The sequence below is a fragment of the Martes martes genome (genome assembly GCF_963455335.1).
Source record: "Martes martes genome assembly, chromosome: 8".
NCBI classification, from domain to species: Eukaryota; Metazoa; Chordata; class Mammalia; order Carnivora; family Mustelidae; genus Martes; species Martes martes.
The window spans coordinates 101,580,175-101,595,209 of record NC_137895.1 but is presented as its reverse complement, the minus strand read 5'-3'; the positions used below and the strand labels follow the sequence as shown (position 1 = coordinate 101,595,209).

Below are 15,035 nucleotides of genomic sequence, written 5' to 3'. Positions count from 1 at the left end.
ACTCAGTATCTAAAAAACAAATAATCAAATTTAAAAATGGGCAGAAGACCTGAACAGACATCTCTCCAAAGACACACAGGTTGCCAACAGACACATGAAAAGATGCTCAACATCACTCATCATCAGGGAAATGCAAATCAAAACAACAATGAACTATCACCTCACACCTGTCAGAATGGCTAAATCAACAAGACAAGCAATAAGAAATGTTGGTGAGGTTGAGGAGAAAAAAAAAACCCTCACGCACTGTTGGTGGGAATGCAAACTGATGCAGCTACCATAGAAAACAGTATGGAGGTTCTTCAAAAAGTTAAAAATAAAACTACTGTATTACATATGAATCACACTAATGGGTATTTACCAAAAAAATACCAACACACTAATTTGAAGGGATACATGCACCCTTGTGTTTATATCAGCATTACTTACAATAGCCCAACTATGGAAGCAGCCCAAGTGTCTGTCGATAGAGGAATGGATAAAGAAGATGTGGTATATGTATACACAACAGAATACTACTCAGCCATTAAAAAAACAAAACAAAACAATGAACTTTTACCAATCGCAACAACATGGATAGACCTAGAGAGTACTATGCTAAGTGAACTAAGTCAGTCAGGGAAAGACAAATACCATATGATCTCACTCATATGTAGAATTTAAAAAACAAAACAAATGAGCGAAGGAAAAACAAAGAGAGAGAGACAAACCAAGAAACAGACTCTTAACTACATAGAACAAACTAAAGGTTACCAGAGGGGAAATGGGTGGGGGGACAAGGAAATAGGGGATGAGGGTTAAAAAGTACTCTTATCATGATGAAATAAAATAAAATGAAATGAAATAAAAAAAGAAATGAGATCATGCTTACAAAGCTTAGCATGCAGTAGATGCTCAATAAATAGCAGTTCTTATTATCAATATCATCATCATCATTTGGGGACTTTGGCATCAGACAAATAAAACTAAATTAAAAAATTCATTCCTTCATTCAAAATCCATTAAATAAGTATTTAGCAACCCCTGTCCTGCCCTGGGTGCTGAAACTTGAAGACCTCAGAGACTTCTTTGGAGAGACAACTGTGTAATTCTGCAACTTTAATTCAGGAAAATAAGTGTGATCATTCCACACTAAAATTAACATTTTTGATAAGTCCCTAAGACAGAGACTACTAGCTGCTTACCAAAATTCCATGTTCTCTCTTTCTTTCTGGACACATAGCTAGACCCTATTTCCTAGCCTCCCTTGCAATTGCATGTAGCTACAAGACAATTCCAGCCAAAGGAATGTAACCAGAGTGATATGAGCTACCTTCAGACCTAGCCCATTGAAACCTTCTGTGCGTGCTTCTGCTTGCCCGTCCATGCTCTCTCCCCTTTCAGATAACTGGGAGGAAAGCCCTCGGGCCGCCTTGGAAGTCAGAGTTGAAACTTGTTAAGCCTCCATCATGCTGGGTCCCTGAAAAGCTACATGGATAAGAGCCACCCCAATCACTTGTTTACTCAGCTGGACTATTAGTTTAGCAAGAAGTAAACTGTCATGTTTTACTCATTATTTATTTTTTGGTCTATTCGTTAGAGCAGCTGAGTGTTACCCTAACACAGTACCCTTCACTAGCAATGCAGATAATAATAAATAACTCTACTCACAAGTGCAGTAATTAGTCTACTGAGATACCATCCAAGCCAAATACCCACATGTCAGAGTCCAGTTCAACAGACCCTTCCCCAAACTTCTCCCAACCTGACAGATTCAACAGCCCCCTCTTAATTTCTGCAAACCACAAGCCAGGAGAGATACTCAAAGGTAGGGACTGGATATCATCTTTGACCTTCACTACAGCCTGGCACACAGTAGGTGCTCAATGAAAGAGCAAATTAAAAAACTGAAATGCCCAAAAGATGAGCAGAAGGATTTCTCCCCTATGCTTTGTGCAAAATAATCTCCACTATGCTTTGTGCTATAGAATTCTGGAGCTTTCATTATGTTGAGTTCCAGTACTGTTGAGCACTACCAAAGGTGATTTTAAAGAAAAGTTGTGGCCTTACCTGCAGGCACCTCCATAGTCCAACTCTCTCTTAAGACAGAAATTAAGGCTGGGCTCTCAGCTTCTCATTAAAATTAGATAAACATAACAACTTTATTCTTTTCTAAATCATGAAGATCACTTTTGAATTAATACTAGAAAGTCCTGTTACTTCTGGCCTTTACCAATGACCTACAACTGAAACTGTTTTTCAACAGAATACTTTTTACCTAAAAACCTGCTGATAAACTCGTTTCCAGTACCGATAAAATCAATGGTACTGGGGTGGACATTCTGCTGTAAACAGCTATAAAACAGGACAAAGTACACAAGCCAAACATTTTCAGGCACTGAACACATCTATCGTATGGAACTGCGATTTTCAAGAATAGAAAGTCACAAATGTAATCCCATAAAGACACATTACTGACTGGGGTTCAGGAAGCAGGAACCCAAGTAAAGGAAAATCCCACTGAACTGAGGAGGCAGAGGGCAAGGCTTGGAGAAACTAAAATGGCTGGAAATTATGGGGCAGAGTAAGAAAGAGGAGAAATGGGTACAAAGAATGTTCCCTAGAGAGATTTTTGGGGACCTTCATGAGTCCTTGGCTGAGAGCAAGTCTCCACACGCATAAGGGCGAGATGTATGAGGCTGACCAGAGAGAGGCTACCACCACGCTGAGATCAGAACAAGATGCTGGAGGTCACGCAGTATTGGAAGACACTGATGTTCCATCCCAGCCAGAGCAGCAAGACCTCATGAACATGTCCTAACAGTCCGGATATCCAGCTGAGACACGAGATCCCATTTTAGGAGTAAGAACCACATGCTAGAAAAATGTTTCTAGCAGACTATCCCTAAAAATTTCTAAGGCCAAGCCCTGAACAGAGATCACTAGGGGAGACAGATGAGAGGCTGAGTCTTACCAAGTTAGAGAATCATGGGAAAAACCTTGCACTTTCCAAAAATATACCTTAATGAGCAGAAAACTAGACCTAAATATTAAGCTCAAAGGGATCAGCTCGTAATTGAACTACATGCTGGAAAACTTTTCTTAAAAAAAAATTTTAACTCTTCTAAAAGTGTTGTAACGTGCACAGTGTCCATTTTATTATCAAAATTTACTAGACATGCAAGAAACAGACAAAAGTGACCCATGAAAGACACAAAGAAAGCAATAAAAATTCACATCAGCCCTCTGGCCTTTTTCAGTAGGTCCAGAGGGACCCATGGCCAACGAACTCTCTCCCCAACCTCATGAAAGATTCACACCTGCACTGTCAAAGCTGCTGGGCCAGCCTTGGTCATACACACAAACAAAGCCTCTACTGGATCTGGCCCTGTCAAGGGGATTAGTGTTTGTTCTCATTGCTCCTTCCTAGTTGCACTGTTTATACTTCTATGATCTTAATAAGTGGAAGATATGGAAACTGCAAAAGTGCAGAGAACTAAAAATATAAACAAAAATCAATGTAATTGGTTTCACACTCCCCGATTTCAAAACTTACTACAAGCACAGCAATTAGGCAAGAACAAGAAATAAATATAGCCAAATTGGAAAGGAAGAAATAAAACTGGTACTATTTTCAGATGACATAATATTATATGGAGAAATCCTGGAGACTATCAAAAAACTGTTAGGACTAATAACTTCAGTAAAGTTTCAGGATACAAAATCAAATACAAAAAAAAACCTTACTGCAAAGTTACTGTGGTATTGGCATAAGGACAGAAGAATTAATCACTCATTAAAATTGGGATTCCAGAAATAAGTCCTTGAATTTCAACAAAGGAACTAAGAAGTGGAGAAAGAAATGGAGAAATGGTACTGGGACAACTGGATATCCACACAAAAAAGAAGGAAGTTGGACCCTTTCCTCACACCATACATAAAAATTCACATTTTCCATTATATGTTTATTAAAAAATAATAATAATAAATTTTAAAACTTAAATAAAAAAATAAAAAATAAAAAATTCACATTTTCCAGAAATAGATCACAGACCTAAATGCAATAGGTAAAAATATAAAACATGTGGAAGGTAACACAGGAGTAAATCTTCATTATCTTAAGCAATTGTTTCTTAACTATTATACCAAAAAGCACACGCAAGCAAAGAAAAATAGACAAACTAGCTTTCATCAAAATTAAAAATGTTTTAAAAGACACCATTAATGGCACACCTGGATGGCTTAGTCATTGAGCAACTGATTCTTGATTTTGTCACAGGTCATGACCTTGGGTCTTGAGGTCAGCCCCATGTCAGGCTCCATGTTGAGTCTGCTTAAGATTCTCTTTCTCCCTTTCCTTCCGCCCTCCCCTTGTTCCGGCTCCCTCTCTAAGCAAACAAACAAATAAATTAATTAATTAAAAAAAAATTTTTTTAAAGACACCATTAATAAAGTGAATATACAACCTAGAGAAAGGGAGGAGATATTTCCAAGTCATGTATCAGAAGAGGGACTTGTATCCAAAATATATAAAGAACTTTTTCAACTCAATAATTTAAAAAACAACCTAATTTGAAAATGAGCAAAGGAAGCTTTGCGCAGTGGCAGTATCATAGCCAATGAGGTTTATCTGAGGCATTTCTCCAAAGAAGATAGGCAAGAAATAGACATTTCTCCAAATAGACATTTCTCCAAAGAAGATAGGCAAGAAATATTCAGTAGTACATGAAAAGATGTACGACATCATTAGTCACTAAAAAAATGCAAATCAGGGGCGCCTGGGTGGCTCAGTGGGTAAAAGCCTCTGCCTTCCACTCAGGTCATGATCCCAGGGTCCTGAGATCGAGCCCCGCATCGGGTTCTCTGCTCAGTATGGGGCCTGCTTCCACCACCCCACCGCCTGCCTCTCTGCCTACTTGTTATCTGTCAAATAAATAAATAAAATATTTTTTAAAAAAAGAAATGCAAATCAAAACTACAATGACAAACCACTTTACACCACTAGGATGGCTATGATTTGAAAAAAAAAGACAAACGATAACAAGTGTCAGTGAGGGTATAGAGAAATTAGAACCGTCAGGCATTCCTGGTGGGAATGTAAAATCATAGCCTAGCAATTCCGGAAATGTTAAACACAGAGCTTCCATATGACCTAGCCATACTACTCTAGGTATATACCCAAGAGAAATAAAAACACGCACACACAAAAACTTGTACTTGAACATTCATAGCAACATTATTCATAGTAACCAGACGGTGGAAATCCAAATGTCCATCAAATGATAAATAAACCAATGTGGTGTATCCACAGAAGGGAATATTATTCAGCTATAAAAAGAACTGAGCTCCTGATACGTGTCACAATACAGCTAAACACTGAAAACATGCTCCGTGAAAGCACCCAGGCACAATATACCATATACAGTATGATTCCACTTACATGAAATATTCAGAATAGGAAAATCCATGGAGACAGAGAGTTAGAGGGAGGGAGGAAAGGTGAATGGCTGTCAATGAGTATGAGGTTTCTTTTTAGGTTGATGAAGATGCTCTAAAATTAGAGAGCAGTGAAGATCCACAACTCTATGAATAAAAATGACTGAATTGTACATTTTTAAAGGGTAGATTTTATGGTATGTGATTATATGTCAATAAAGCCGGCATTTTTTAAAAAATGGAACTCCTAGAACTGTAATGTACAATAATGAAAAAGAAAAATTTCATTGGATGAGCTTAACAGCAAACTGGAGAAGGCAGAGAAAAGATCAGTGGAAGTTAAAGACGGAGATGTAGAGATGATCTGATCTAGAGAACAGAAGACTAAAGACTGAGGAAATTTAACACAGTCTTAGGAACTGGTGGGACCACATCATCTAACATACATGTTAGAAAAAGGAGAGGATGGAAATCAGGCAGAAAAACAGTGGAAGAAAGAGTGAGAGAAATTATCCCAAAAGCTCATAAAATACAATATCCATATTCAAGAAGGTCAAAAAAAAAAAAAAAAAAACCAAGGAGGAAAAAACACAAAGAAAATCACCCCGGACACATCATAGTCTGACTGCTGAACACCAAAAATTAAAATAAAATATTAATATCGAGAGCTACCAGATTAGGAAAGTATTACACATGAGTAAAACAAAAATCTGGTTTAAGGCTGACTTCTCATCAAAACCACGGAGACGAGTCCGAAAGGAAAAACTTGTCTAATGCAAGTGTTCTTCCAGAAGGAGAGTAAAACAGACAGTCTTCCAAGAAAACACAAGCTGAGGGGGCGCCCGGGTGGCTCAGTCCGTTAAGCGTCCAGCTTTTGGTTTAGGCTCAGGTCATGACCTCAGGGTTGTGAGATCAAGCCCTGCCTGCTCTGTGCTCAAAGGGGAGTCTGCTCGAAATTCTCTCTCTCCCTCTGCCTCTGCCCCTCCCCCTGCTCTCTCCCTCTCTCTCTCTCAAATAAATAAATAAAATCTTAAAAAAAAAAATACAAACTGAGAGAATTTGTCACCAGCAGAACTACACTTCAACACCTGCTAAAGGAGGTTCTTTAGGCTGAAGGGAAACGGTACCACAGGGAAGCTGGGGAGCTGTTCCTGAGGAAGGGTCTTGTGTCCCTTGACTGGCAGCCTCTGGTCTAAATGCGTGATGAACCGAGGAGTTTTTTATATGCTATACGCTACTACTTTTCAAATTAGAGGTTTACCCCAGTGGCTGGTGACCTACAGGCTTGCAAACAGCATTTTTTAAAACATAATACAGTAGTGTGGCCCAGGAAAGAATAGCACACAAACACCTCTTTAAAAAAAAAAATCAGAAACAATAAATGCTCACGTGATGAATAATACTCTTTCCAAAAATCTATTAATGAAACTACAGCTCATTATGTTGGGCAATGTCTTATATAAATAGCACAAATATCACTGTGACATTCTTCTTAAGGTTTTATGTTGATGAACTAGAACCAGTCTCCTTCTATCAGACAATGAAACCCATGCAACTTGCTGTCTGTTTTCTGACCTGCCTGTCAGAAGTTCAGAGATAAATTTCTGTTCAACTGCAGTACCTATTCTTAGTCTAAGTTTTGTGATATAATACTGTTCTCCCAATCCTTCATTATTTGGCATTTGTTCATTTCAGTGTTACTGTATCTGGGGTTTCCTCTTTTGTAAACTGTTTGAAGAGTAATAAATAGTAAGTAGAAACAGTTATTTGACACGGGCAAAAATAAAAACAGACTAAAAAGGAGTTTGAGTGAAGACTAATTACCAAAATAATTAAAAGCAGGAAACTTTTATTTTTAATTTATTTACTTGTATTTAAACGTTTTCCACAATAGAAGTATATTATTGCTTTTTCTAAGCTATTTTTAATTAGCTAATGCTGGGTATCAGGCATCAAGGACTGTTAGAAAGTATGGATTATCTCTATGTTGGTGAACAAGTCAGAAGATACAAGGTATTAAAAAAAAAAACAAGCCCAAAACGGAGTCATCTACACACACACACACACACAACACACACCCCTCCAGCAAATCAACAGTTTCAACCTATCCCAGGAATGTGACCTTTTATCCTGGGTATGTAACCTTTGAAAGGTTTGTCTGAAATTTCCCCATCAACACTGGTGAGGTAGTAGACCACATGATAAACACACTATCATTCCCTTGCCCCAAAAAGGGGGGGTGGGGGGGGAAATAGGGTGGCTAGATGACGGACATTGGGTATGTGCTACGGTGAGTGCTGTGAATTGTGTAACCCTGATGAATCACAGACCTGTACTCCTGCAGCAAATACTACATTCTATGTTAATTAAATATATATATTTCTAATATATATATTTATATAATATATATTTAATTATATAATTAAACATTTATATATATATATATATATATATATATATATATAAAAATTACATCTTCCAAATCATGGGGGAAAAAAAACTATTTCCAGGCCTGAAACAATCCTTCTTCTTTTGCTAATAACTTCTTGCCCCGCCCACCTTCCTATAAAAACCTTCCATTTTGTAGCGCTCCCCTCTGCTTCCCGGATGGGATTTGCCCGATTCATGTACCACTTAATAAAACCAATGAAACCTTCCAATTCACATGGTTGAATCTCATTTTTTAACAAAGGGTGGTGTGTCCTCTGCTTATGTTTGCTCAGCAGAGGGAGGGCGTGACACCAGCTGATTGTGAGAATGGCGATCCTTCAGTAGTTTCAGTGCAGGCTAACCCAGAGGGAGAGTTGTCAGCCAGACAGAGTTAAAAGTTATGTCCTTGAAGATTCTGGAGGAAAAGCAGGGCTGTCAGTAGGAGTCCAAGAAAGACGTTGAGTACATCTTGAAATAACTACAGTGTGGTTGGACTAATGTCATTGGTGTGGTCTGAACAAGTCAAAGTTTGACCCCACCTCCTCCTTCCCAGGACGCACAGCAGTGGATAAGGCTGCTAATGTATTAAGATCACCTTAGGGTTCTAAGAGTCTAAAAAATACGGTCTTGACATGCAGGTGTTGTGCCCTATTGATCTTTGTAACTCCAACCCTGAGCACAGTATTTGGCATGCAGTCTGGCTCACAGGTGTCCTCGGAGCTGATTTGAGCTGCACTTATAAGGGCATACTACAGTGAGCCAGATTTGCTAGAGTCCATCAGGACATTAAACACGTCTTCCCCACCGTCATCACTAGGTCAGTTTCCCATGCCTACATAAACCCTAAGTGCGGAACTCAGCTAATCCATGCTGGTTAAGACATGCCCCCAGCAGAGATCACAGTGGTACATTTCCTTACAAGTTTGGTGATGACATCCAGCCTCCTGGGCTTGGTCCCACTAGATAAACTAACCATGATGATCTGAGACTAGAAATACAGTTGACTCGAACAATGCACGGTTAGGGGGTGCTAATCCCCTTGTGCAATTAAAAATCTGCATGTAACTTCTGACTCCCCCAAACTTACCTACTAATAGCCTACTGTTCATTAGAAGCCTTACCAGTAACACAGATAATCAATTAATACATGTTTTGTATGTATATTATATCCTGCATTCTTAGAACAAACCTAGAGAAAAGAAAGTGTTAAGAATATCGTAAGGAGAACAGACACTTCAGGTACTGTACTGTAAAAAAAAATCTGCATGTTAGTGAAACCATGCAGTTCAAAGCCATATTGTTCAAGGGTCAACTGTAGTGTAGAGATAACAGCCCTGCCTGGCCTGTGACCACCATATTTCCCCAACAGCCTTGCAAAATCAGTATCCCCCTTAAAGCCCCAGGTCCCCCCACATTTCCCACCCCACTTGCTGGTACCTACACTTCCTTCTAATGATTTCTTATGAACAGAGCAAAAGCCACAAGGTGAGGTGCTGGGGAAAACAAGTTTGAATTCCAACTTAATCCTTCCGTGATTACTCCGTGGTTAACACAAGGTAACTGGCGTATTTCTGCTCCTCTCTGAACTTCAGGCTCTTCTTCGATGAAATGGACTGAACGCCAACAATAAAGCTGTTGTGAAGCAAAGCACCTAGCACAGTGTCTGAGTATAGTAGATGCTCAATGAATATTAGTCTACCTTTTCTCTGAATGCCAAGAACAGGTGGCCTGAGTTATAGCACTCTGCGGGAGCTGGCTCCTTCTTGCCACGCTCCTCTTCATCTCTCTGCTCCAGGCACTTGGCTTCCCCACTGTTTTTTTGGACAGCTCAAGCACACTCCTGCGGCAGGGTCTTTTGCCTATATTTGCCTTTGCGAGATCATTCTCCAGATATTTGCAAGACTTGTTCTTTCATTCAGCACGGTCTCTGTTCAAACTCATCTCTGCAGAGAAGCCTTACCTAACCACCTGATCACAAATGGAGACTGAGTCTATTTTGCAACTAGAAGCAAGATCCTTATGTCTAGTGGTCAAATTTCTGTTCTCCACGTGCTCTAAGAACGCCACACACAGGGTGGGACAAGTTTCCCTTGGCCAGCAGAAAGAGTTCACAGATGGGTGCATTTCCACAAAATCAGGTCCTCATTTCATTAAATCAAAGACAAGCTTCACTTTAGGCCCTATGCCTCATGTCCTGGAGCCTTGCCCTACCACGGACGAGGGCAGAGAAGGTACGCAGAGTGACCAGACCAGAACCTGAGGTTGGTGTTTGGAACTCACCGCTCCCCCTCACACCTCCACTTCATTCAGCCAGCAAAGCAGCCCAGGTTCTCACATCCAGGCAACTCAGAGAGCATTACAGGTTGCTGGAAAGGACCATCCCATTAGGTCTCTGCCTCCCAAAATGACAGGTGTGTGGCAAGACACAGTGAGAGGAGAAAATGTCTGTCAGGGTGACCCAGCTAGATGGGCCAGGGCTCTGGGGTCAGGTCCCGAGAACAAACTCCAGGAGAGTAGAGGGACCCAGAATACCATAGTCCTCTAGGAGAGCCTCCCCTCACCCCAACCCGTCTAAGATCTTCCCCCAACCTGCCACTTGCCTTTGGGCTTAGATCTAACCTCTCTCAATAGGGCCTTCTGTCCGCGCCCAGGGTCCACATGGTTCCTGAAGGTATCTCCAGGACTGTAACCGACACCTACCTCCCAGTTCCCTTGGTTCAGTCTATGCCAATGGAGTGGGCACTTCCCAGCCTTATGCCTCACTCAAGAACCACCCAAAGAAAGACACAACATAATCCCTTTCCAGGCAAGGTTAACCCTGCCCAAGTGCATGTGTCCGCTCAGCAAAACTTGAGAGATGCGGCAGAATAATATCCCCCTCCCAGGAAGTCCACCTGCACTTGCTTTTCCTCTAAGAAAAGGGGCGCCTGTGTGGCCCTGCACCCTGGGGTGTAAAGGCCCCTGTTGAAGGCAGGTTTGGGGGGGGGGGAGACTTCCTGAAATCCTGAGACACCCTGGGGAAGCCAAAGTCAAAGGGATGAATCTGAACCTCCATCCTCAGCAGACTGCTTGGGAATTAAACCCCAGCTGCTTGCTTGCCCCAAATAAGCTCAACGAAACACCTAACAACTAGTAATGAGTTGAGGCCAAAACGCGGAGGTAAGCATGGGTCATCAATCACCGAAAAGCCGCTGCACCAACCCTCCGCCTCTTGCCCTGCCTTCTCTCTCCTTGATAAAAATAAAAATAAAGAATACTAATAATAAGTGTGTGGGAAATTGCTCCGGCGTCCCTCCGCTCCCCGACCCCGGCGGGGAAGGGACCAGGGCCCCGCACCTCCCTCTCCGGGTTCACGTGGGGTCAGCGGCCCCAGAGGCGAGGAGTGGGGATGCCGGCTCCGCCCCTCGCAGCCCCGCTCCCCCCTACAGCTGGCCGGACGCCCCGGACCAGAGTCCGGGGCAGGGGAGACTCACCGCGCAGCCCGGGGGTGGCCATGGCGCGGGCACGCCGGACACGAAAGCCCGATCGGTCCACTGCGGCGCCGGCGTCCACTCGGGCTTACTCCGCCGCGGGGCTAATTCCATGGCGCTCGGCGGCGCCCGGACGTGCCCGCCCCCCGCCCGCCCCTCCCCCGCCCGCCGCCCCGCGCCGCCCGCCCCGCCGCCCGGGTCCGAGCTGGCGCTCCCGGCGCGCCAAGCGGCACGTGGGGAAGGAGCGCGCCCGCGGACGGACGGAGTCCGGGCCGCGCCGGGGTTGGTGAGGCCGAGGGGCGAGCCGGGCGGAGCTGCCGGCCCTGCCCGAGCCGGGGAGGGGCCTCCGAACCTGGATCCGGGTGCGCGTTCGGCCGGATTGTGGGGCGCGTGGTGCGCTGAGTAGTTTGCGGTCCCGCCCCGCCGCCCCGTCCGTCCCGGACACTGCGGGCTCCCCTCGCCCGGCGGCCCGCACTCGCCCCGGCGACCCGCTGCCCCCACCTCCCCGGGAGTCCGAGGTTCGGGGGCGGGGTGGGGGGGGATAAGGTACAAGGGACAGGAGGACAGGAAGAGGAGCTGCGAGGGGCAGGAGGGCGAGGTAGTCTTACGGGGCCCGTCCCTCTGAGACGCTCGGGACGGGGACATGGTGGAGGAGGGAGTCTGGAAGCTCCATCCCAGAGCACTCGAGGGGCGCCGTCTCTCCGCCCGTTCAGGTGCCCGCGGTGAGCAGAGACACGGGAGACCCTCGGAAGCGCCGCTCTGGGCGCTGGAATCTGCAACTCCCAGACGCCCCAAGGCTCCACGAGTTCGATAACGCCAGGGACCCAAACGAGCGAAAGGGTATTCTGCTAAGGTCAAGTATGCTATTTATTCTTCAGTGTGAAGTGAGGAATCGTGTCTCCCGCACGGATAAGGGAGGCTGGTGGCGACTGCTCCCTGCTTGTCAGAGGACAAGGGGGAGTAGACAGCACAAAGGAGTCAGGGGCGGCACAGAAGGAAAACCAGAAGTGTGAGATCTTTAGTGAGAGCTTTACTGGGGCCACGAGGAGTGATGGGGGCTAACGTTTATTCAGGACTTCCTTGTCTCTCTCAGAGCTGTACCTAGGGGATTGGTTGATTCTGACACAGACCTGTGAGGCAGTTGCTGCTGCTGTGCCCATCTGACAGATGAGACCACAGTGTCAAAGGTCAAGCAACTCGCCTCTAAGAGCTGTGCGGGGATCCCCAAGCAGCCAGCCTGCTCAGGGTCCATGCGGCAACTCTTTGCTATTCTGCTTCTTTCCCTCCCAAACAAGGGCCTTCTCCGCATTCGCTCCCGGCAACCCTTCTCCCTGGATTTTCAAGGCCAAGAACCCTGGAAGCCTTTCTACCGTGGTTCCCTGATCCATTCCCCTTCTCGTCCTCCTGCACTTTCGAATCCCTTAGCCCCTGTATACTCTCTCGAGACCCCCGCCCGAAACTCTCACCTTGGGGGGACTCTGTGTCGCCTGCTCTGAGGACAAGCAGGAGGAGTCCCTGAGACCAGAGGCAGACCCTGTCCTGTTAAACCCCTGGAGGAAGGGAAAGCCCCCGAGACACACACCCCCACTGAGGCTTTCTCAGTCTGCAGCCTCCTGTCCCTGCTCCTTGCCGTTTTTTAAAAATCAAAACATACAGCTTTTCTGATTTGGCTTTTTTCTTGGCTGTGAATTGTCCTATCAGTAAATCTGAGGAGAAATTCAGGCTACGGAGGCATAGGGGGTTGGAAAGTTGACACCTTGTGCTGGAGAGGTAGCCTCCCTGCTGAGTTTCTCTGGGGCCAAGAGGCGTCCAGTAACACCTCAGCGCCAGGTAGAGTGTTAGGCGACCAGTAAGAAGAGAGATAGGTAATTCCCTGCCCCCGGATCTGGTTTCTTACAGAGACCTCAGAGGCTACTCAGAGTTGAAGGCCCGGAGATGGACAGACAGATGACAACCTGTGAATTATTCAACAGTTATATAAAACTTCTATCCATTCTTCCTTTCCTCTGCTGACTAACCCCCCATCAAAGCTGCTTGACACAACCCTCGCTGTTTGCCTGTAGTGTATGTCCCCTCCGTGTGATTCCACACAGCATCAGAAGGGGGTGAGTCCTAGAAACGCAGCAGTCACTGGTTTCCACGCCAGCAAGGACCTGCCCTGTAAGCAACAGGGACAGCGTGGTTCCAGTGGAGTGACCTGGGAGTTCTTGCCTTGGTGTCAGGCACCTGGGTTCTGAATGTGCCCTGCCACCTGGGAGCTGTGTGACCTTTGGCAAGTCCTCTGAGCTGTTTTTATTCTCTGTAAAGGTGGGGGTGGGGGGCAGTGGATTGGATGATATACAAATCCTTTCCAGCCCCACCAGCCAGCCCTTCCAGGGAGTAGAGGCTTTCCTGGGTTAAAAGGATCTGGAATGAAAATCAATTCTCCATCAAATTCCTGTTCCCTCATTCTCATGGGTCTTCTCTCCCCAGCTAGAGTCTCCGCCATCTTGCCAGCATATACACATAAACTCTTCACATAAAGTTTAAGGAAGGACAATCTCTCCTTAAGAGTGACATTACTGGGGGCACGTGGGTGGCTCAGTGGGTTAAAGCCTCTGCCTTTGGCTCAGGTCAGGATCCCAGGGTCCTGGGATCGAGCCCCACATCAGGCTCTCTGCTCAGCAGGGAGCCTGCTTCCCTTCCTCTCTCTCTGCCTGCCTCTTTGCCTACTTGTGATCTCTGTCTGTCAAATAAATAAATAAAAATCTTTAAAAAAAAAAAAAAAAGAGTGATATTACCGGTTAGTGATTTGGGGACTGGGTGAAGTCTGGCATTATCTCTGTCCTTCCACTAAAAGATGTCTGGAGTCGACAGGGCCTGGGCATCCAGCATACAGCCCAAAAGAAACTCAGCTCTTCCTCCCCTTAGGATACAGTCAGTCTCTAATGCTCTGCCACTGACAAGACACTTATTCCCCCGCTTGGAGCCTTGATTTCCCCTCATTTTTATTCTTGCCACTTCTTATGTTTTTAAAGAGCAATTGACAATTTGCCCCAGACTTTCAGTTGTATTTGACACTCTCAACCTTATGACTCACACTAATGTTCCTATTCTCCTGATGAGGAAACTAAGGCTGAGAACCACTAATGATCTTATTGGGAGCCACATAGTAGAATGAGGGCCATGTATAGAACCCAGGCCTGCCCGCAAGTCTGGGGTTCATCCCCCAGGGCTGAGCTTTTGCTGGATGGGCCCCTATTCCTGTACCTGCCAGCACCCCATTTCCAGTCCCTCAGTCCTCAGTGTATCTGAGGATACACGGGAACTTAGGGAGCCAAGGGCTTGGAGAAACCCCTGCACACCTGCTCAAGTTCCTTCACCCCAAGGTCAGCCACACTGGCAATGACCATGTCTGCCTTGGCAGGAGCCTGGCTCCAGGGCCCACCCCTCTGCTCTGTTCAGAAGCCCTTGGATCCAGAGCTTGGAGAACCTAGTGTTCTGAGCAAAGCCCTTTGGAGATTTGGGCTGGGTTCTGAGAAGTCCTGCCCCAGACAATCCTCTCCCCACCCCATGGAGGCAGACACCATTTTTTCCCAGAGGCTGGCCATGCCTGGGGCTGGAGAGCTTTTTCGGATGGAGCCTGTGCTTTCTCCCCCAGAACAAGGTTCGGAGCTTGGGCCCTGCCCCCACTCCTCCCGCTATCTCAGCCTGGAAGAGGCAGTGAACCACCAGCGTTTT

General features: G+C 45.2%; 1 protein-coding gene across 1 annotated transcript in view; it reads right to left on the bottom strand.

Moving 5' to 3' along the window:
- Positions 1-11,439, bottom strand: part of ANO2 (anoctamin 2) — a 347,947-nt gene extending 336,508 nt beyond the window's left edge. Inside the window, exon 1 of the mRNA XM_080812555.1 lies at positions 11,319-11,439. Coding sequence (XP_080668681.1) covers positions 11,319-11,340 — 22 coding nt within the window. The 5' untranslated portion in view covers positions 11,341-11,439. The remainder of the gene's footprint in view (positions 1-11,318) is intronic.
- Between the last annotated feature and the right edge of the window lie 3,596 nt (positions 11,440-15,035).